This window comes from Mobula birostris, chromosome 20, assembly GCF_030028105.1.
Source record: "Mobula birostris isolate sMobBir1 chromosome 20, sMobBir1.hap1, whole genome shotgun sequence".
NCBI classification, from domain to species: Eukaryota; Metazoa; Chordata; class Chondrichthyes; order Myliobatiformes; family Myliobatidae; genus Mobula; species Mobula birostris.
Window position 1 is genome coordinate 50,987,826 of NC_092389.1, and position 23,300 is coordinate 51,011,125.

A 23,300-nucleotide genomic window follows, 5' to 3' on the forward strand; every position below is an offset into this window, starting at 1 on the left:
GCTCTGGCCAGATTTACAAACTCACTCTCTGCTCCATGTTGTCAGATCAATACAGCATGCAGAAGTCCTAGGCACCCGAGTTTTGTTCACTGCTATCGATAGTAAAAACTATAAATCACAATAAGAAGTTTACGTATATAAAGAAAATTAAATTAAACAAGTAGTGCAAAAAAGGCAGCAACAAAAAATACTGAGGTGGTGTACTTGGATTCATTGTCCATTCTGATGGCGGAGGGGGAAGAAACCATTCCTAAGCTTCTGAGTGTCTCCTCCGGCTCCTGTACGGCCTCCCTGACAGCAGCAATGATTAGAGGCAATAATTGTACCTTCTATGTCGTTTTACTCAGAGATACCTCACGGTAGAACCCCTTCTGGGCTAACGAGACAGCACTGTCCAAAGAGAAGTGACCAATTAACCTACTGACCCGGCTACCGTGTGGCCGCCCCTTCGTTGTGCCGCTCTCCCACGACAGGGCTGCCAACCCTGCGCTGAGCGGAGGCGGGCACTGGACCTTCGGAGGACTCAAAACCTCTCGCACGTTTCCCCCCACAGGCCCACGCTCGTCTGGCAGCGGCTGGACGAGGAAATGCCAGAGCGGGCCATCTTGTCCATCGAGAACTTGGTCCTGGAATCGCTGAATAAGTCCGACAACGGGACCTACCGCTGCAAGGCCTTCAACGACATTGGAGAGTCCCACGATGACTACCTCCTCTACGTCTATGGTACGTATGACACCTTCCTCCCCCTTCCCCGTCTCCCCCTCTCCCTCTCAGGCTGCGGAGGCGTTTGGTCATAATCTCTGTGGACAGCCAGTTGCAAACGGCCGTTGCGTGCGTGACAAAAATATACTTGTCTTCTAAACGTAAAGTAAATGAGGGGGAGAAAGGTGGTGGAATGAGTGCAAATGATGGTAATTTAGCATCTGAAATTCTTCTGGGCTTCTTACTTACAAACTGTTAATTCTGCTGCGCTCTGCTGCCGTGTCCGAGTTTAATATTGTATGCCGGAAAAACACGAAAGACTGCAGTTGCTGGAAATCCAGAACAACACACACACACACACACACACACACACACACACACACACACACACACACACACACACAAAGTGCTGGAGAAACTCAGCAGGCCAGGCAGCGTCAATGGAGAGGAATAAACACAAGAGATTCTGCAGATACTGGAAATCCAGAGTAACACACACACACACACACACACACACACACACGAAATGCTGGAGGAACCCTGCATCCACGGAAATGAGTAAACAGTCGACATTCCAGGGGCCGGGAACCTTCACCACTTCGGACGAAGGGTCTCGACCCGAAACGTTGGCTGTTTGTTCCCCACAGTCGCCGAGATCCTCCAGCATTTTGTGTGTGAGTGTGTGTTGTTGTTGCTTTGCATCCCAGTGCGTCTGGACCACCTGAAGACAGGAGGAAGGTGGCTTCCAACACTTTCCAGGCCCCGTTCCCATAATTCGCGACGAAACGCCGGGAGCTGAACGGAACGCCCACAATGCACTGCAGGAACTCAGCGGGTCAGGCGGAATCTATGGAAGCGAATGGGCAGCCGGTGCGTTGGGCTCAAAAGGAAGGGGGCAAGATGTCAGAATAAGGAGAGTGGGAGGGGGAAAGTGGGGGAGGGAGGACAAGCTGGAAGGCAATAGATGGAACCAGGTGGGTGCTGGAAGGGGGAATGGAGTAAAGAGCTGGGGGGGGGGGTGTGGTGATAGGTGGAAGGAGGAGGGGCACCAGGGGGAGGTGATGGGTGGGAAAGGTAAAGGGCTGGAGTGGAAGGAATCTGATCGGAGAGGAGAGTGGACCGTGGGAGAAAGGGAAGGAGGAGGGACGCCGGGGGAGGTGATGGGTGGGAAAGGTAAAGGGCTGGAGAGGAAGGAATCTGATCGGACAGGAGAGTGGACCGTGGGAGAAAGGGAAGGAGGAGGGACACCAGGGGGAGGTGATGGATGGGAAAGGTCAAGGGCTGGAGAGGAAGGAATCTGATCGGACAGGAGAGTGGACCGTGGGAGAAAGGGAAGGGGGAGGGACACCAGGGGGAGGTGATGGGTGGGAAAGGTCAAGGGCTGGAGAAGAAGGAATCTGATCGGACAGGAGAGTGGACCGTGGGAGAAAGGGAAGGAGGAGGGACACCAGGGGGAGGTGATGGGTGGGAAAGGTAAAGGGCTGGAGAGGAAGGAATCTGATCGGACAGGAGAGTGGACCGTGGGAGAAAGGGAAGGAGGAGGGACACCAGGGGGAGGTGATGGGTGGGAAAGGTAAAGGGCTGGAGAGGAAGGAATCTGATCGGAGAGGAGAGTGGACCGTGGGAGAAAGGGAAGGAGGAGGGGCACCAAAAGGGGAAATTCGGCTTTTTTTTTTTAGCAGTTAGGTAGGAGGTGCTGGGCAAAGAGCTATGTCTGTTACGTGGAGTCACGCGGCCAGGAATCAGCCACCCTTGGCCCATCCGGCCCACTCTGACCGAACTGCCCATTTAAGCTGGCTGCTCTGGGCATCCGTTGTCTGGGGGGGCACAGCTCTCCTGGATGGCCCCGCCTCAGAGCAGAGGGAAGGGGAACCCATCCCCACAGGCGGCTGCGCAGGCCGAGTCTTTGGGTACATTTAAGTCAGAGTTGATACGTGCTTGGATGGTCAGGGCGTGAAAGCTTTTTGCCGAGAAGGCGGGATGATGGGGGTTGGAGTGGGGTAATAATAGGTCAGCCAGGGTGGAATGGTACAGCAGACTCGATGGGCCAAATGGCCTAGTTTTGCTCCCATGTCTTACAGTCTCAATGCGAGTGTCCATCTCCCTCTCTGGCCGCTGTCTGACCTGAGTTGTTCCAGCATTTTGAAAAGAATCGGTCCAGATTACTCCTGACCCAGTCTGGTTCGTCCCATTGAGAACAACTGTAGCTTTACCTCCTCCCCCGTCCTGACAAAGGGTCTCGGCCCGAAACGTCAACTGTACCTCTTCCTAGAGATGCTGCCTGGCCTGCTGCGTTCCACCAGCAACTTTGATGTGTGTTGCACTGATCTCTGCTCAATTTGGCGCATTTTAACGCGGCAGGAAACCATTTCGTCTTCTCTTTCAGGAAAAAAAAGGGGTGCTTGGCCTTTTATGGTCAGTCTGTTGTCACGCTTTAATCGAGAGCGAAGTGGCGTACGGTAATCCAAAGCCCCTGAACCTCCTGTCGTGCGCGCCGAGCGATCGCACTGGGTTGCGGGCTCGTTTTCATTCTCCACGCACACACGCGTCCCCACACCCGTCCCCTCTCCCCCTCGCCGTTTCCCCACTGAAATGCTCGCAAACCTCCCCTGAAAACTGCACGCAGCGCACTTAGAGGCTGCACCTCGGGTCAAGGCGAGGGTAGTCACTTCATAAGGTAGTCTAAGAAAGACGTGTGCGTCTTGCCCAGTGGCCTCGACAGGATTCGCTCCTGGAGAAGGTGCCTTTTAAGTGCACCAACGGGGTGCGTGAACGCGCCGCAGAATTCATTAACAATAACAGCTTCATTCACAGACCAATTTTCATAGGGGCGGTGCAGTTCAAAGTGCCTTAAAACAGGTCGAAAGCACGGACAGGGTAACAAAAAAATAAAGAATGGAAATAAAAGGCAAATAAAGACATTCGTTAGAAGCGAAACAAATGGGTTTCGAGCTAGCGTTTGGAAGTGTCAAGTGAGTCTGCGCCCCTTATAGTTTCAGGCATTGAGTTCCACCATTTAGGAGAACCGTTCAGAAAAGCCGGCCTACCAATTGTCTTTTGACGGGGAGATTCTTTAAACTTAAGAGGCTGGGTAGAAGACCTGACAGCTCCAGCGGGATTATAAAACGATAAACGATTCTGTGGTGTGCTCCTAGTTCCAGACCCGCAAGAGCTGGGAGCATTTGACGGAAGAACTTTTATATAAGCCCATGAGACATAGGAGCACAGCAAATTAGATTAGATTAGATTATGAGAACACTCAATCTTTTATTGTCATTTAGAAATGCATGCATGCATTAAGAAATGATACAATGTTTCTGCAGAGTGATATCACAGAAAAACAGGACAAACCAAAGACTAACACTGACAGAACCACATAATTATAACATATAGTTACAACAGTGCAAAGCAATACCATAATTTGATGAAGAGCAGACCATGGGCACTGTAAAAAAAAGTCTCAAAGTCCCCGAGTCAATCGACTCCTGAGTCCCTGATAGCAGGCAGCAAAAGGGAGAAACTCCCTGCCATAAACCTCCAGGCACCGTCAACTTGCCGATGCCTTGGAAGCAGCCGACCACAGCCGACACTGAGTCCCTCCGTCCGAAAACTTGGAGCTTCCTTCCAGCCTCCCGAGCGCCATCCTCTGCCGAGCGTCTTCGACCTTTCCCTGGCCGCTGAAACAAGCAAAGCCGAGGATTTTGGGGCCTTCAGCTCCGGAGATTCTGGTTACCACACAGTAGCAGCGGCAGCGAAGCAGGCATTTCAGAAGTTTCACCAGATGTTCCTCCGCGCTCTCACGTCCGTCTCCATCAAATCAGGATTGTGCACGGTCCCCTACTTGACAGATTACAGATATCATTCACCGGAGAGGCCGCGCGCGCTGCGTCACGCCACCATCATCTCCTCCTCCTGCAAATGCCTTCAGAAGATCCAACCCTTGCTTTGGCCAGCTCCTCTCTCCTGCCTCTGTAGTTCCCTTTACTCTACTAATACATCTGACTTCATCTTCTCCCTCTCAGACTGCAAGGTGAACACTATCATAGTGTGATCACGGCCTCCTGAGGGTTCCTTGACCATCAGCTCCCTGATCAAATCAGGTTCATCACACAACACCCAATCCAGGGCTGCCTCCCACGTAGTGGCCATCTCGTAGGCTTTTCCATCTCTTGGGATCCAGCATCAGCCTGATTTTCCCAATCTAGCTGCAAACAGAAAGCCCCATGAATGTTGTAGCATTCATCTTTCCTACCACTCAGGGTGGCGGGGTGGTAGCTCTATCCCTCCACGAGCCTGCGGGTCACCCTCGGGCAATGTGTATCACCTGCTTAGCTGCCCCCCACCCCACGATCAGGGTCACGTGAAGCCATGGGGGCCAGGTGGTGGATGGTCGTACAAGCAGCCGGTGCAGATCACAAGTCCTGGTTATGCGAGCGCTGACTCCAGGCAGACAATCTCTGAAGAGCCGTGCCCTCTGGTCCTAGACTCCCCCACCACAGGAAACATCCTCTCCACACCCACTCTATCTATGTCCTCTGGTCCTAGACTCCCCCACTACAGGAAACATCCTCTCCACACCCACTCTATCTGTGTCCTCTGGTCCTTGACTCCCCCACTATAGGAAACATCCGCTCCACATCCACTCTACCTGTGCCCTCTGGTCCTAGACTCCCCCACTACAGGAAACATCCTCTCCACACCCACTCTATCTGTGCCCTCTGGTCATAGACTCTCCCACTGTAGGAAACATCCTCTCCACACCCACTCTATCTGTGCCCTCTGGTCCTAGACTCCCCCCACTACAGGAAACATCCTCTCCACACCCTCTCTATCTCTGCCCTCTGGTCCTAGACTCCCCCACTGTAGGAAACATCCTCTCCACATCCACTCTATCTGTGTCCTCTGGTCCTAGACTCCCCCACTATAGGAAACATCCTCTCCGCACCCACTCTATCTGTGACCTCTGGTCCTAGACTCCCCCACTATAGGAAACATCCTCTCCACGTCCATTCTATCTATGCCTTCTGGTCCTAGACTCCCCCACTACAGGAAACATCCTCTCCACGTCCACTCTGTCAGGCTTTTCAATATTCAGTAGATTTCAGTGAGATCCCCTTTCCTCCTTCTAAACTCCAACTGGTACAGACCCACCGCCAACAAATCCTCCTCATACATTAACCCTTTCATTCCTGGAAACGTTCCAGTGGACCTGCTCTGGATACTCTTCAGCGTCAGCTCGCCTTTTCTCTGGTCAGGGACCTGAAACGGCTCACAAAGCTCTGACCAATTTCCGATAAAGACTCCGCGTCACGTCCTCGCCCTCTTGGAACGAATGTTGACTTTGGGTGCCTTGCCACCAACCCGACCTGCTGGTTAATTTTCAGGGAATCCTGCATGAGGACACTCCCAAGCTCCTTCACATCTCTGATTCTGGAATGTTCTGTCTGTTTGGAAAATGGTCTAAACCCTTATTCCTCCTTCCAAAATACATGACCCCACACTGTGCTCCCTCTGCCACTTCTTTTGCCCAATCTCCTCGCCAGTCGACGTCCTTCTGCAGACTTGGCCCCAAATCCATCCAATCCGTCATCCAAACCAGCCACAAAATGGTTTACTCAAAATGCAGCCCCCCCTGGTCAGGCAAGGAACCGCCTGATGTGTCCTGCCAGTAAAAGGAGCTGAGTTTGGTCCCCGCCTCCCTCGCTCCCCTCCGTCTGATTTAATGTGAAGGAGCCGAGCCTGGACCCTGTGTGCACTCCTCGCTCGCCAACACCCCGAAAGTCTGCTGTGCCCCGCGGAGACATTCGCTGGGGTGTCGCAGAGGGGGGAGTTGCAGGGCATCGTGGGAGTTGCAAGGCATCTTGGGAATTGTAGTCATGGGAAGCCATAAGGCTTCTGACCCCCAGGTCCCTGCAGAGGGTTGCGAGGAACGCTGTGAGGATCATCGGGGGGGTCTCTCCTCCACCCACTAGAGATATTTATCAGGAGCTCTGCGTACTCCGGGCCCTCAGCATCGTCAGTAATCCCTCCCGTCTGTCCAACAACCCCTTTGACCCCCTACCATCGGGCAGGAGGTACCGTAGCATTCGGACAAGGACTGTTAGGATTGGAAACAGCTTCTTCCCCCAGGATGTAAAGCTACTGAACTCCCTCACTCCACCCAGGTCTCATCACTAGTGAAGCATCAGTAGCATTAAACTGTTTACTTTTTAACTTGCTTCGTAAATGCACCTTATTACGGTTAATTTATTTGTGGTAAGATGACTTTACGTGCTGTGTGTGTGAGTTATATGTACTGTGTTGTGCACCTTGGTCCGGGGGAACGTTGTTTCGTTTGACGGTATACTTTATGTGTTGTGTGTGTGAGTTATATGTACTGTGTTGTGTACCTTGGTCCGGGGGAACGTTGTTTCGTTTGACGGTATACTTTATGTGTTGTGTGTGTGAGTTATATATACCGTGTTGTGCACCTTGGTCCAGGGGAACGTTGTTTCGTTTGACGGTATACTGTATGTGTTGTGTGTGTGAGTTATATGTACTGTGTTGTGCACCTTGGTCCGGGGGAACGTTGTCTCGTTTGACGGTATACTTTATGTGTTGTGTGTGTGAGTTATATGTACTATGTTGTGTACCTTGGTCCGGGGGAACGTTGTCTCGTTTGACGGTATAATTTATGTGCATGGTTGAATGACAGTAAACCTGAACTTGAAGCTCTCAGTTCAAAGTCCTGATAACAGTTCTGATGTTGGTTGAAACTAACAAAACCGGTTCTGTAGGCCAGTGCTCATCTTCAATCACCTTCTCACTGGAACAATGGGGTGGTGGTCCGTCTTGTCCGACGGGAGAGTTTTTAAAGTAGAAAAGCCCTCGTACTGGGGCAGTCCCGTTCTCCTGACCTTGGCAGTCCAAGTCCCGCGGTACAGACAAGCGTCCCAAACTGGGCTCTTCCTCGGTTAGAGTGGATGACCATGATCTTTTCTGTGCCTCGTCGCACCCTCCGTTCTCCACGGAGTGCGGCAGAACCATCTACCCGCCCGTCGGATCTCACTGGAGATCTCAGCTGCCCAGTCCGCTGGATCGGACTGCTGGGTCAGGCACGTACCCGTCCCACCGGGGTATGATGCTGGCTACCCTCACCTGGTTTACCCTCACCTGGCTTAGCTTGTACTGGGGTGTGGTCACCGTCACGGGCAAATGGCGACTTGGAGCCACAGGTGAGAGATGAGGGTCCGGTGGGGATCAAAGGTGAGTGAGCTGCCCCAGAATGGACAGGACAAGCCCCTTCACCAGAGGTGTTACCCCTCCCCGGACACCCCCCACACCCGACACTGTCCCGGAATGGACAGGACAAGCCCCTTCACCAGAGATGTTACCCCTCCCCGGACATCCCCCACACCCGACACTGTCCCGGAATGGACAGGACAAACCCCTTCACCAGAGGTGTTACCCCTCCCCGGACACCCCCCACACCCGACACTGTCCCGGAATGGACAGGACAAGCCCCTTCACCAGAGACGTTACCCCTCCCCGGACACCCCCCACACCCGACACTGTCCCAGAATCCCCGAACACTCCACACACCCGACACTGTCCCAGAATGGACAGGACAAGCCCCTTCACCAGAAGTGTTACCCCTCCCTGAACACTCCACACACCCGACACTGTCCCAGAATGGACAGGACAAGTCCCTTCACCAGAGGTGTTACCCCTCCCTGAACACTCCACACACCCGACACTGTCCCAGAATGGACAGGACAAGCCCCTTCACCAGAGGTGTTATCCCTCCCCGGACATCCCCACACACCCGACACTGTCCCAGAATGGACAGGACAAGCCCCTTCACCAGAGGTGTTACCCCTCCCAGGACACCCCACACACCCGACACTGTCCCAGAATGGACAGGACAAGCCCCTTCACCAGAGGTGTTACCCCTCCCCGGACATCCCACACACCCGACACTGTCCCGGAATGGACAGGACAAGCCCCTTCACCAGAGGTGTTACCCCTCCCCGGACACCCCCCACACCCGACACTGTCCCGGAATGGACAGGACAAGCCCCTTCACCAGAGACGTTACCCCTCCCCGGACACCCCCCACACCCGACACTGTCCCAGAATCCCCGAACACTCCACACACCCGACACTGTCCCAGAATGGACAGGACAAGCCCCTTCACCAGAAGTGTTACCCCTCCCTGAACACTCCACACACCCGACACTGTCCCAGAATGGACAGGACAAGCCCCTTCACCAGAGGTGTTACCCCTCCCCGGACATCCCCACACACCCGACACTGTCCCAGAATGGACAGGACAAGCCCCTTCACCAGAGGTGTTACCCCTCCCAGGACACCCCACACACCCGACACTGTCCCAGAATGGACAGGACAAGCCCCTTCACCAGAGGTGTTACCCCTCCCCGGACATCCCACACACCCGACACTGTCCCAGAATGGACAGGACAAGCCCCTTCACCAGAGGTGTTACCCCTCCCCGGACATCCCACACACCCGACACTGTCCCAGAATGGACAGGACAAGCCCCTTCACCAGAGGTGTTACCCCTCCCCGGACATCCCACACACCCGACACTGTCCCAGAATGGACAGGACAAGCCCCTTCACCAGAGGTGTTACCCCTCCCCGGACACCCCACACACCCGACACTGACCCAGAATGGACAGGACAAGCCCCTTCACCAGAGGTGTTACCCCTCCCCGGACATCCCACACACCCGACACTGTCCCAGAACGGACAGGACAAGCCCCTTCACCAGAGGTGTTACCCCTCCCTGGACATCCCACACACCCGACACTGTCCCAGAATGGACAGGACAAGCCCCTTCACCAGAGGTGTTACCCCTCCCTGGTCACCCCACACACCCAACACTGTCCCAGAACGGACAGGACAAGCCCCTTCACCAGAGGTGTTACCCCTCCCTTCTGATGTCCATATTTTGCATCAGTTGAATTTCAAATTTATCGTCATTTCAACCACACCTGTGCATCGCCAAATGAAACAATCTTCCTAAGGACCAAGCTTCAATTTCACGTTCAAGTTTAACTTCCATTCAACCATACATGAATACCCATGAACGCAGCCAAACCAAACTGCGTTCCTCTGGGACCAAGATACAAAACGTAGTACCAACAGTCATACACAGGACAAAGCACACGTGGCACACATCGGGTGGCAGTGAACACACAGTCACACAGAAAGAATATGACATAAAGCAGGTCCCTCAGCATCATGCCCTGTAGGTTCACCGTGCCTGGATTATGTTGGCGGGAACAACATCCAGATTCACAACACAGTCCACACAGAGTACTGCGCAGAAGTCTGGGGCATATACATTTAGCTGGGGTGCCTAAGGCTTTTGCACAGTACTATACTTGTCAATGTGCAGCGGAGAGTGTGATTGTAAATCTGGCGGGAGCAGAGGGTGTTGGGTACGGCGAGGGAGGGGTTGTGGGTCAGGTGGCAGAGAAGAAATGCCGGGGTCGAGGGTGGTGGTGGGGCAGGGTTTGGCATAGGTGTAGACACACCCAGCCCCGAGACACACCAGGCAAGGCCATTGGATTCCAAGCAATCAGTTTATTGATCATTACACAAAGTCCCTCTGGTGCTCCCCGCTCCTTCCCCTTTCCCCTATCGTGATTCTCCCATCTCCCTCCCCCACCCCACCCACTCTCAGTCCACAATAGAGACGCAGATCAGAATCGGGTTTATCATCACTGACGGATGTCATGATTTTTTTTTTGTGGCAGCCGTATAGTGAAATACAGAGAATTACTACAGTCCTGTGTGCAAAAACTTAGGCACCCTAGCTATATAGTCATAGTCATAGTCATAGTCATACTTTATTGATCCCAGGGGAAACTGGTTTTCGTTACAGTTGCACCATAAATAATTAAATAGTAATAAAACCATAAATAGTTAAATAGTAATATGTAACTTATGCCAGGAAATAAGTCCAGGACCAGCCTATTGGCTCAGGGTGTCTGACCCTCCAAGGGAGGAGTTGTAAAGTTTGATGGCCACAGGCAGGAATGACTTCCTATGACGCTCTGTGTTGCATCTCGGTGGAATGAGTCTCTGGCTGAATGTACTCCTGTGCCCACCCAGCACATTATGTAGTGGATGGGAGACATTGTCCAAGATGGCATGCAACTTGGACAGCATCCTCTTTTCAGACACCACAGTCAGAGAGTCCAGTTCCATCCCCACAACATCACTGGCCTTACGAATGAGTTTGTTGATTCTGTTGGTGTCTGCTACCCTCAGCCTGCTGCCCCAGCACACAACAGCAAACATGATAGCACTGGCCACCACAGACTCGTAGAACATCCTCAGCATCGTCCGGCAGATGTTAAAGGACCTCAGTCTCCTCAGGAAATAGAGACGGCCCTGACCCTTCTTGTAGACAGCTTCAGGGTTCTTTGACCGGTCCAGTTTATTGTCAATTCGTATCCCCAGGTATTTGTAATCCTCCACCATGTCCACACTGACCCCCTGGATGGAAACAGGGGTCACCGGTACCTTAGCTCTCCTCAGGTCTACCACCAGCTCCTTAGTCTTTTTCACATTAAGCTGCAGATAATTCTGCTCACACCATGTGGCAAAATTTCATATATATATGTGGCATCCGTTAGTCTCGCGAGACCATGGATCTGCGCCTGGAAAGTCTTCACTCTCCAGGGCGCAGGCCTGGGCAAGGTTGTATGGAAGACCGGCAGTTGCCCATTTTGCAAGTCTCCCCTCTCCACGACACCGATGTTGTCCAAGGGAAGGGCATTAGGACCCATACAGCTTGACACCCGCGTCGTCACATATATATATATATATATGTGTGTATGTGTGTGTGTGTGAATTTTCACAGTACTGTATAACTCATACACAACATACAGGGTTACATTACCACAAATAAATTAACTAACAAGTAATAAGGTTTAATTCAGCACACCAGCCTTCAATACAACTGCTTCAGATGGGCCTTGTAGAAATGAAGGCCACTGCCTTGTGCGGATGTGGCCCATTACTGGAACAACACAAACCAGCTGGGAATCTATTTCCCGGAAATCGGCCGTTTCCAGGGAAAAAAAATAAAGAAACCCGATTGTGCTTCACCCGCGAGGAACTAGCCGTGGCTGATGTCAGATTGGTAACTGGTGAGATCTCTCCTGGTTCTGATCTCCAGCTGCGATGAAAACTCCTGCGCGAGTAGGGAGGGAGTGGGGGGTGTTGGTGGTGGTGGTACGGTAGCTTGGCGGTTAGCACAACAGTTTACGGTGCGGGCGAGCCGGGTTCGAATCCCGCCACTGCCTGTAAGGAGTTAGTACGACCTCCGGCTTCCACACACCCAGTCCAACGACAAAGTGGTTGGTAGGTTACCTGGTTGTTGTAAATTGTCCCGTGACAAGGCTAGGATTCAGTAAGGGAAGGGGTTGCTGGGCGGCGAGGACACTCCACAACGTAACTCCGTAAATAAAACGCAGGAATGGTAAAAGTTGACTTGGGGCGCTCCGGCACACCCGTCATGGGCGCTCCTGCAGGCCCCACACCGCTTCCCGGCATGCCCTCGCGCCCCGACACACCTCCTCACCTCGTCTACCGCATCACCGCACTGCGCGGCGGCCCACCCCGCTCCATCGCGTCCTGGCAACGCCCCCGCCTCGCGATTCCATCACGCCGCCCGCTGAGGTCAAGTCGGACTTTCAAACCTGCAGAGCGCCCCTTGAATTGAGGTCAGCCGACCGCATAACGCGGCTCGTTTCGGCCGACGTCAACAAGTCTCACGTCACATGCCAGTGATAAGAAACCTGATTCTGATTTATGAAGTGCAATGTTTTGTTTCCAGTCGAGTCTTGTTCTCCGTTCCAGTGTTTGAATATGTAATGTGAGTTCCTCGGGTGTTTACAGAAACTTTATTCCGGAAATATCTCTTTTTTCCCCCTCCCCTCCAATGAAGAACAGCCTGTCCCCTCTGCTGAATGAAGCAAGGCGTGAAGGCTGCGGGTTTTTTTCGGTAATTGCGTAGATGCTCAGTCACCGTGTGGTGATGCTGTCATCGAGCAGGCTCGGAGTTTAGCTGCGTTCCCCCCCCCCCACCCCACTTCACGACTCACAATGATCCCCTGTCAGTCAGGTCTGCCTGATAAACGGCTGCCAGCCTGCCCCCAGCCGAGCTCTCCCAATTTCCTGCTAAGACGTGTCCGCTGGGCTGCGGTCGCCAATTATGTCAGTCAAAGTAAAGTGAGTTTATTATCTACATACCTCTCTGTTACCATATACTACCCCGATATTCGTTTCCTACCAGTGTCCAAGTTAAGTCATTACACTGTAAACAACCCCAAGGAACCAGCTGAGAAGGAAGATCTATAAAATCCACCATTCAGGCTTTGAATCCTCTGGCCCCACCTCAACAGCAGACCTTCCTTGGCTGCCGAGGTGGGGCGGTACAGCCTCCACCCGGCAGCACGAGCGAAGTGGGTTCAAATCCCGGCCTTGGGGGTCTGCACGTGCTCTTTGTGACCGCGTCGTTAGTTTGACATCCCGAAGGCGGAGGAGGTTGTCCCGGCCGCTGTGATACCCCGCCAGTGCGACGGGGCGGAGATGCGTCTCTACCGAAGGCGGTGCGAGGCGCTCCTTCCCTCCGCCGGCCGGCAGGTCACCCTGGGGCGAGGGTGCTAAGCACCCACCGCCCCCCGAGGATCGGGTCACGTGAGGCCGCGGGAGCAGGTGGTGGGTGGCCGTGCGATCTCAAGTCCCGGTTACGCCACCGCAGACAGCCGGGCAGTCTCTGAAGAGTATCGATAATGGGCAGGGGGTGGCGGAGAGGGGGAGGTCGCCCATCTTGTGAAGACACACGCTGCCCAGAAGGAGGCGACGGCAAACCACTTCCGTGGAAAAGTTTGCCAAGGACGATCATGGTCGTGGGTAGACCATGATGGCCCATGTCAAACGATGCGGCGCACAATGATGAAGTCACACGATACGGCGCATAAGGATGACGTCATGCGTCACGATGAATTTACACACCCCCCCCCCCTGCCGCCAATGTCTTGGTGAAGGGTCGAATTCGAATCAGATTTAATATCACCGGCATATATAGTGAAATATATTGCTCTGTGGCCCCAGTACTGTGCAATACATAAGTATTAAGAAATAAGTCCACAAGACCACAGGGCACAGGAGCAGAATTGGGCCAGTCGGCCCATCGAGTCTATCCCGCCAATCCATCATGGCTGACTCATTATCCCGCCCAACCCCGCCCTCCTGCCGTCCCCCACCCACCCCCTCCCCGTAACCTTCTTGACACCCTGCCTAATCGACCTCCTCTTTAAATATACCCGATGACTTGGGCCTGCACGACCAGCTGTGGCAACCAATTGCACAGGTTCACCGTCCGCTGGCTAAAGAAATCCGTCCTCCTCCCTGTTCTTCGGGTCTCTCCCTCCACGGCAGGGGTTGCCAAGCTTCATTTAACGTCGCGGACCAAAGCCCATTAAGCAACGGTCAGCGTGTTGGCGCGTGGCCAAGTGGTTGAGGCGTTGGACTAGTGATCTGAAGGTCATGAGTTCGAGCCCCAGCCGAGGCAACGTGTTGTGTCCTTGAGCAAGGCACTTAACCACACATTGCTCTGTGACGACACCGGTGCCAGGCTGTATGGGTCCTAATGCCCTTCCCTTGGACAACATCGGTGTCGTGGAGAGGGGAGACTTGCAGCATGGGCAACTGCCGGTCTGCCATACAACCTCGCCCAGGCCTGCGCCCTGGAAACCTTTCCATGGTCTCACGAGACTGACAGATGCCTTTTTTTAAATAATAAAACGGCTTCTCTGTAATGTTAACTGCCGTACCCTGAACAAAAAGGAATCGGTTCAAGTCCTTTCCTGAGAAAAACCAACATCAGCGAACCACAGGGCACCGTGGTTCTCATCTGGTTTTCTTTTATGTTTGTTTTTTCGCTCAGCTTAATGCGCTCTGTTTTTTTTTAAAGAGGAAAATAAACCGAGCTCCAGTGCCTGCTTCAGGGTTACCGGCCTGGAAGAGTAAATTAGCGCGGCCAGCGAGCTGATCATTAACCCACTTGCCCCCCGCCCCCCATGCCGCTGGAGACGTGCAAGCTCCCTCGTGTTGTCAGGCATCTCACAGGCTGTCAGACTTTATCAAGTCTAACCAACCGCACTCCCCCGCCACACCCCCCTCCCGTGCAATCAGCGTTTGCTCTTCAAAACAAACGAGGAAAAAAAAATAATCTGAATAAATACGGATTATTCCTTTTAACGCCTTCCGCTCCTTTCCAATGCAAGAGTAAAGAGTCAGGGCTAAATTAAATCGCAGACATCCGAGAGACAGCTGGTTAAATCCTTTTATCAGTGTTAATCATGATAATTCTGTTGCCAGGAACTAGAATGAAAAATTGTATTAGTCTATCAGACCTGAAGGTGTGAGAGCAGGATTAGTCCATTCGTTAGTCTGCTCTACCATTCCATCGTGACTGATTTATTAACCCTCTCGAACCCCATTCTCCTGTGCCTTATCTCCATGACACATCAAGAACCTATCAGCCTCTGCCTTAAATACACCCAGTGACTCAGCCTCCACAGACGTCCTATGGCAGTGAATTCCACAGACTCAACACACCCCGGCTGAAGAAATTCTTCCTCGGCTCTGTTCTGACTGCACGTCTCTCTATTCTGAAGCTGTGCCTCTCTGGTCCTAGACTCCCCGACTCCAGGAAACATCCTCTCCACACCCACTCTATCTGTGCCTCTCTGGTCCTAGACTCCCCCACTATAGGAAACATCCTCTCCACATCCACTCTATCTGTGTCCTCTGGTCCTAGACTCCCCCACTATAGGAAACATCCTCTCCACACCCACTCTATCTGTGCCCTCTGGTCCGAGACTCCCCCACTACAGGAAACATCCTGTCCACACCCACTCTATCTGTGTCCTCTGATCCTAGGCTCATCCCATTATAGGAAACATCCTCTCCACATCCACTCTATCCGTGCCCTCTGGTCCTAGACTCCCCCACCATAGGAAACATCCTCCCCACACCCACTCTATCTGTGTCCTCTGGTCCTAGGCTCATCCCATTATAGGAAACATCCTCTCCACACCCACTCTATCTGTGTCCTCTGGTCCTAGACTCCCCACTACAGGAAACATCCTCTCCACACCCACTCTATCTGTGTCCTCTGGTCCTAGACTCCCCCACTACTGGAAACATCCTCTCCACACCCACTCTATCTGTGTCCTCTGGTCCTAGACTCCCCCACTACAGGAAACATCCTCTCCACACCCACTCTATCTGTACCCTCTGGTCCTAGACTCCCCCACTACAGGAAACATCCTCTCCACACGCACTCTATCTGTACCCTCTGGTCCTAGACTCCCCCACTATAGGAAACATCCTCTCCACACCCACTCTATCTGTGCCCTCTGGGCCTAGACTCCCCCACTACAGGGAAACATCCTCTCCACACCCACTCTATCTGTGTCCTCTGGTCCTAGACTCCCCCACTACAGGAAACATCCTCTCCACACCCACTCTATCTGTGCCCTCTGGTCCTGGACTCCCCCACCATAGGAATCATCCTCTCCACATCCACTCTATCTGTGCCCTCTGGTCCTAGACTCCCCCACCATGGGAAACATCCTCTCCACACCCACTCTATCCGGGCCTTTCAATATTCAATAGGTTTCAATGAGATCTTCCCCGTACCCCCCGCCATTCCCATTCTTCTAAAACTCCAACAAGGGCAGGCCCAGAGCCATCAAGCACAACTTTCTCCTCATTTAGAAAACAGTCTGTGTCTTCATTCTTTCCACCAAGGTGCACGACCACACACTTCCCAACCCTGTATTCCATCTTCCGCTTCTTTGCCTGTTCTCCAGATCTGTCTAAATCCTCATGTGGACCCCTCCTGCTCCTTCGACACCACCTGCCCCTCCGCCAATTTTCCTATCGTCTGCAAACCTGGCCACGAAGCCAACAATTCCGTCATCCAGAAGTATATTACTTATTTCGTGGTACCAGGAAGCCCGCGACAACCCCCACGCACCAACTTGAAATTAAATTAAATGTTCCAATCAGTTCAATTTAAAATCAGAGAGTGTATACTCTTGGAGGAGTGTGAGGTGGTACGCTTTGGAAGGGCAAACTCCAAGACAGAGTACAAAGTAAATGGCAGGATACTTGGTAGTGTGGAGGAGCAGAGAGATCTGGGGGTGCATGTCCACAGATCCCTGAAAGTTGCCTCACATGTGGATAGGGTAGTTAAGAAAGCTTATGGGGTGTTAGCTTTCATAAGTCAAGGGATAGAGTTTAAGAGTCGCGAGGTAATGATGCAGCTCTATAAAACTCTGGTTAGGCCACACATGGAGTATTGTGTCCAGTTCTGGTTGGCTCACTATAGGAAGGATGTGGAAGCATTGGAAAGGGTACAGAGGAGATTTACCAGGATGCTGCCTGGTTTAGAGAGTATGCATTATGATCAGAGATTAAGGGAGCTAGGGCTTTACTCTCTGGAGAGAAGGAGGATGAGAGGAGACATGATAGAGGTGTACAAGATATTAAGAGGAATAGATAGAGTGGACAGCCAGTGCCTCTTCCCCAGGGCACCACTGCTCAATACAAGAGGACATGGCTTTAAGGTAAGGGGTGGGAAGTTCAAGGGGGATATTAGAGGAAGGTTTTTTACTCAGAGAGTGGTTGGTGCGTGGAATGCACTGCCTGAGTCAGTGGTGGAGGCAGATACACTGGTGAAGCTTAAGAGACTACTGGACAGGTATATGGAGGGGTTTATATGGGAGGCAGGGTTTGAGGGTCAGCACAACATTGTGGGCCGAAGGGCCTGTACTGTACTGTACTATTCTATGTTCTATGTTCTATCTATACAGAGTACAACCTGAAGTTCCTACTCTTCACAGAGACTTCTGCTCTATGTAGGCTGGGCGGGGTGGGGAGGGGGGTTCCCAAACGTTTTTGTCTGTGAGTACACTTGATAGATTGGTCGAGGCATCAAGGCAAGAGGACAGGTGTACGGGGTTGAGTGGGACCCGGGATCCGCCATGATGGAATGGCAGGTGCGGACTCGATGGGCCGAATGGCCTAATTCTGCTCCTACGCCCTCTGGTCTTACCCGTGGATCTACACCATGAAGCAAAGGGCCTGTGGACTCCAAGTTGGCAGCCCCTGTTATCTAGACCTTTCAATTTTCGCTGGGTTTCAACAAGATCCCCCGCCCACCTCTTCTCCACAGTCATTCTTCAATGAAATGTTTTCAGAATACTCGCTGGACGACAATAATGCAGAATAAAATCGTCGCGCAGTACCCCGCATTCAGAGATAAAAGGTTTCTGTTTAATTGACAAGGAGCTTTGGCAGTATTAACTTGCAGCCAATGTTACGTCTTATTTTTTTTTCTAAGGTTAGACAGACAGCTCGTGCTAACAAAGGCATTTTCAAACGATGGCAAAAAGCAACTTGAAGTATCTCACGCACCTCATCTTTTGGAAAAAAATATTCAAAAATCTATATTTCTGAGAAACTTATTTATCGGAACCTGGTTTGATATCACCGGCGCGTGTCGTGAAATTTGTTAACCTGGCGGCAGTACAGTGCAATTCGCGAGAAGCACACGAAACAAGCTGAAATACTGTGAAACTGAGATTACCGAGAAGCTGAATTGCGCCGTCTTTATAGCTGATACGTTGGGACCAGGTTAGACTCTCAGAGGTATTGACGTGAAACCACTTCTGATCCCCCTATGAGGACCGGTCCGTGCCCCCTCGTCTTCCCGAGGTCCGCAATCAGCTCTCTCATCTTTCTGGCGTGGAGCGCCACACCACTCGACTAGCTGGTGTATCGTCGCCACCTGAGATTGTGCCAACAATGGCTGTATCGTCACCAGGTTTATAGACGGTATCTGAGCCATGCCCGTGGGCGCTTTCTGCTTAACATAGAAACACAGAAAAACCTACAGCACAATACAGGCCCTTTGGCCCACAAGGCTGTGCCAAACATATCCCTTACCTTAGAACGACCCAGCCTTACCCACAGCCCTCTATTTTTCTAAGCTCCACGTATCCGTCCAGGAGCCTCTTAAAAGACCCTATCGTATCCACCACCAACACCATCGCCGGCAGCCCATTCCACGCACTCACCACTCTCTGTGTGAAAAACTTACCCCTGACATCTCCTCTGTACCTACTTCACCTCCTCTGTACCCACTTCTAATGTTTAAGGAAAAGCATTTTATCGAGCTCCAGCATCCTGAACTCAAAAGCGGGCTAAAAGCCTCTCTGTGTAGGCCCCTGACCGCGTGTGAGTGACATTACCCACGTCCCTGGCCACACGGTCATGGGTGTAGAGAGAGCAAAGCAGTGGGGTAAGCACACACCCCTGAGGTAAATATATTAGCGTATTTTTTTTTGGGGGGAGGGAGTTTAAAAAAAAAGTGAAACTGCTTAACAGGGTGTTCAGTACAAGAACGTTCTGAAGTTGTGCTTTCCACATTGACCTGTACAGCCTTCGAGCCGCAGGTCTTCGATTCAACACCGGGGTGTTTCCGCCGTGTTAACGGCTCACGCGGGAAGTCGAGCAAAGCCGTCGGCCCGCCTCTTCCTTACTGCCGCCCCGCGCACTGGTCTCTCCTTCGCATGGAGCAAACTCCCCCCCCCCCCCCCAACGTAACGCGGTCCCGGTTTTAATTGTTTTCCTCCCGTGAGGGAAAACGGTGCCGGCAGGCTTCTGGGAAGGCCGTACTTGTCCTTGAAGTATTTCCCTGGAATTCAGAAGCAGGTGCCAGCGAGCCTGAATGGTTTGCTGCCGGAGGGAGCGGGTCCTGGCGCCCTGGGCAACCCGCCGTTCCAAGAAAAGTAACGACAAAATTTGCATTCACAGCGGTCATTTCACGGGTCTCCTTACTCGCTCTGTGGCTGTTACCATTCCATGCTTTTTTTTAATTTGAATAACTCAGGGGCATCACACCCCCCTGCCATTTCTGTCCTGGCATTTATCCGTGCAAGAGTTGGATGATGGCTTTCTCAACAAGACCGTCGCCCAGCGACGTGGTGGTCGCCCACAAGGCCATGGCGGGCGGGAGGGGAGGGAATATTTTGCTCGCCGTTGTCCCGTGACTAGTGATGGGCAGGTCTGCCAGGAGAGCTCGGGCAGTCTGTGGTAACTGGAGTGGGCACCTGGCAGCAAGGGTCGACCAGGAACTCAAACAAATGGAGGATGGTTTCATTTTGTTGCTGGGGGTTCCCCACCCCACCCCACCCCCGCGTGAGGAAGTTATTTCAAACTTGGCGGTTCGAGTCGAGCGGATCATGGTTAATTGGGACTAGCGCATTTTGGCCCAATTAAGCGGCTGCCAGAGTTTCATGGAAGTAGTTAAAAAGGTAGACCTCAGGCTCACTTACGTCAAGGGAGAGCAGCCTTCGGCCCCGCCAAACTGGGTAATCAAGTTTGTGTGGATGCTGTCTGATGTACCCCCCCCCCCGCCCCGCCAAATAACAAGCAGTACCCCATATGCGATTAAATGATTACACTTTAGAAGTATTTCTTGGTGATGGGTTAGTGGAAACAAATACAATAAAGGCGCCAAGTCAATAACTCTATCAGTTCGGTGTACAAATAATTCGTCGGAGCTCTTATAGAACCGGGCCCCCCCTCCCTCCAGTCAACGTCCTCCGAACTCCGCCAACCCTCGAATAGGACCACCCTCGGCGGTCGACCAGATGCTCCCCACGAGCCTGTCCTCGTCTCCTCTCCTCGCCAAAGACCCTGGGCCCTCGGACTCCCGCTCGGGGTCCGTCCCGTCGGCCAGCTTACAGCATCGCGTCTCCTCTCTCTGTCCCCATCGCGCCTTCCGCCCCCAAAGCCCGCGGAAAACAATAGCTTACAGACACGCAAGAAAGAATAACATCTATCCCAATTGGTTAGCAAATGAATACAATTCTTGTTATAACCCGAACAAGCCGCTACCGTTAACTCAGCAGTTAACATTACAGAGAAGCCATTTTATTATATAAAAAAAGGCATCTGTTAGTCTTGCGTGACCATGGATCTGCGCCTGGAAAGTCTTCACTCTCCAGGGCACAGGCCTGGGCAAGGTTGTGTGGAAGACCGGCAGTTGCCCATGCTGCAAGTCTCCCCTCTCCACGACACCGATGTTGTCCAAGGGAAGGGCATTAGGACCCATACAGCTTGGCACCAGTGTTGTCGCAGAGCACTGTGTGGTTAGGTGCCTCGCTCAAGGACACAACACGTCGCCTCGGCTGGGGCTCGAACTCACGACCTTCAGATCACTAGCGACCCTCCAGTCCAAAGGTAGGTTAATTGGTCAGTGTAAATTGTCCCCCATTTAGACACGGGTTAAATCGGAGGGTTGCTGATAGTGCAGCTCGAAGGGCAGGATGGGTCTGTACCAGGCTCCGTATCTCTAAACATTGTCGGAAAGTGTCACTATTAATTAATTAATGATATGCTGATAATTAATAATTAATGATATGCTAATAATTAATATGCTAATTAATGACCCTGACGTCAGATTGAGATTTCCCATTAATTGTGATTTCCTGGACTTCAGCCTATAATCTGTCACGCTGCAGCTCAGCTGCCAATAAAGCCGTTCTTTGTGGGGGGTGGGGGGGGTGGGAGTCCGCCATTGATTGGGGTCGACCATGGACATTGGGTCACGGTTGCCTACGCGATACGCAAGCCCGGTCAGTACGATACGGAGGGAGAGCCGTTGCCCTGTGTAGCAGGCTCCCCCTCTCTCCACACAGCCGATTGACCCAAAGGAACGGCTGAGACCCGATGCAGTTTGGCACCAGGAGTTGCCAGTCAGCGTTGAACTCGACGTCCGACTGCCACAGGGTCTCCAGCTCCGGATCTTTCCCTCAGGGGGGTTCACTCCCAAAGCCTTCCCCGTGAGCGGGTACAGCCGCAAAGGCCTGCGGAGGTCTGAGATCAAAGATTTCAAACCCCTGAGGTTGCTCAAACAGAGATTTTTTTTGAGACGAACTGCCAACCATGGCTGACGAGTGACTGGTCTTAAGGCGCCAATAACCCGCCTTTGCCCCCTCTCCCTGTCAGTAGGAACAGTTCCAACCAGGCTCAGTAGCTAAGCCTCACGTGAAGGCCGGGAGCTGGACTTGATTGTCAGAGGCTATTTGAGACACCCGCCATTGGGAGCCTTTAGTCATAGTCATAGTCATACTTTATTGATCCCGGGGGAAATTGGTTTTCGTTACAGTTGCACCATAAATATTAAAAAGTAATAGAACCATAAGTAGTTAAATAGTAATATGTAAATTATACCAGGAAATTATGAAATAAGTCCAGGACCAGCCTATTGGCTCAGGGTGTCTGACCCTCCAAGGGAGGAGTTGTAAACTTTGATGGCCATAGGCAGGAATGACTTCCTATGACGCTCTGTGTTGCATCTCAGTGGAATGAGTCTCTGGCTGAATGTACTCCTGTGCCCACCCAGTACATTATGTAGTGGATGGGAGACATTGTCCAAGATGGCATGCAACTTGGACAGCATCCTCTTTTCAGACACCACCGTCAGAGAGTCCAGTTCCATCTCCACAACATCACTGGCCTTACGAATGAGTTTGTTGATTCTGCTGGTGTCTGCTACCCTCAGCCTGCTGCCCCAGCACACAACAGCAAACATGATAGCACTGGCCACCACAGACTCGTAGAACATCCTCAGCATCGTCCGGCAGATGTTAAAGGACCTCAGTCTCCTCAGGAAATAGAGACGGCTCTGACCCTTCTTGTAGACAGCCTCAGTGTTCTTTGACCAGTCCAGTTTATTGTCAGTTCATATCCCCAGGTTAATAGATAGATTGAGCTTGTCCCCCCACTACCTCTTCCTGACACCCCTCCCCAGCTGTGACAAACTTAAGGAACCAACAGTTCTTTGGAATCACACCACAACCCCCCCCCCCGTCCTTTCCATTCCACCATGGCTAATTTATCATCCTTCTCTGACCCCGTTCTCCACCGCCCCCCCGTAACTTTCGACGCCCTGACTAACGACTCATCGACGTTCTGTCACCGTGCCTTGCTTGGCTCCTCAGGCGTCAAGCTGTTCCTGTCAGAGGACCTTCAATGCCCAAGCCTTTCCCAACCAACTGATCGGTTGCTTTTTACCTCCGCCTGGAAAAAGTCTTTGAGTTGGAGAGGCACAGTTTTTAAAAAATTATTCTTGTGTTCTTTACCTTCCCTGGGTTTATTTTGCCGTGGCATCAGATCCGGAGTAGCAATTATTTTGTTCTCCTTTACCCTTGCGTCCGGCATTTTCATGCCTTACAAGGCGCAGATTGGAAGTCTGTGTGGGGCGCCACTCCTCGCACAGACACTAGAGCAATGTGTGGTTAAGTGCCTTGCTCAAGGGCACAAACACGCTGCCACAGCTGAGGCTCGAACTAGCAACTTTCAGATCACTAGACCGACGCCTTCGCCGCTTGGCCATGTGCCTCTCAAGGTCTGAGTTGACGTTCCCTCCCCTCCCCATCTTCCCTCCCCTCCCCTTTACCTTTGTCTACAGGGAATGACATTGAACGCTCTTGA

The 23,300-nt window shown here is 52.3% G+C and overlaps 1 protein-coding gene across 1 annotated transcript in view; it reads left to right on the forward strand.

Annotated features, from left to right (window-relative positions):
- Window positions 1-23,300, forward strand: part of cadm1a (cell adhesion molecule 1a) — a 519,760-nt gene that overhangs the window by 424,002 nt on the left and 72,458 nt on the right. The window contains 1 exon segment of the mRNA XM_072238556.1: window positions 554-723. Coding sequence (XP_072094657.1) covers window positions 554-723 — 170 coding nt within the window.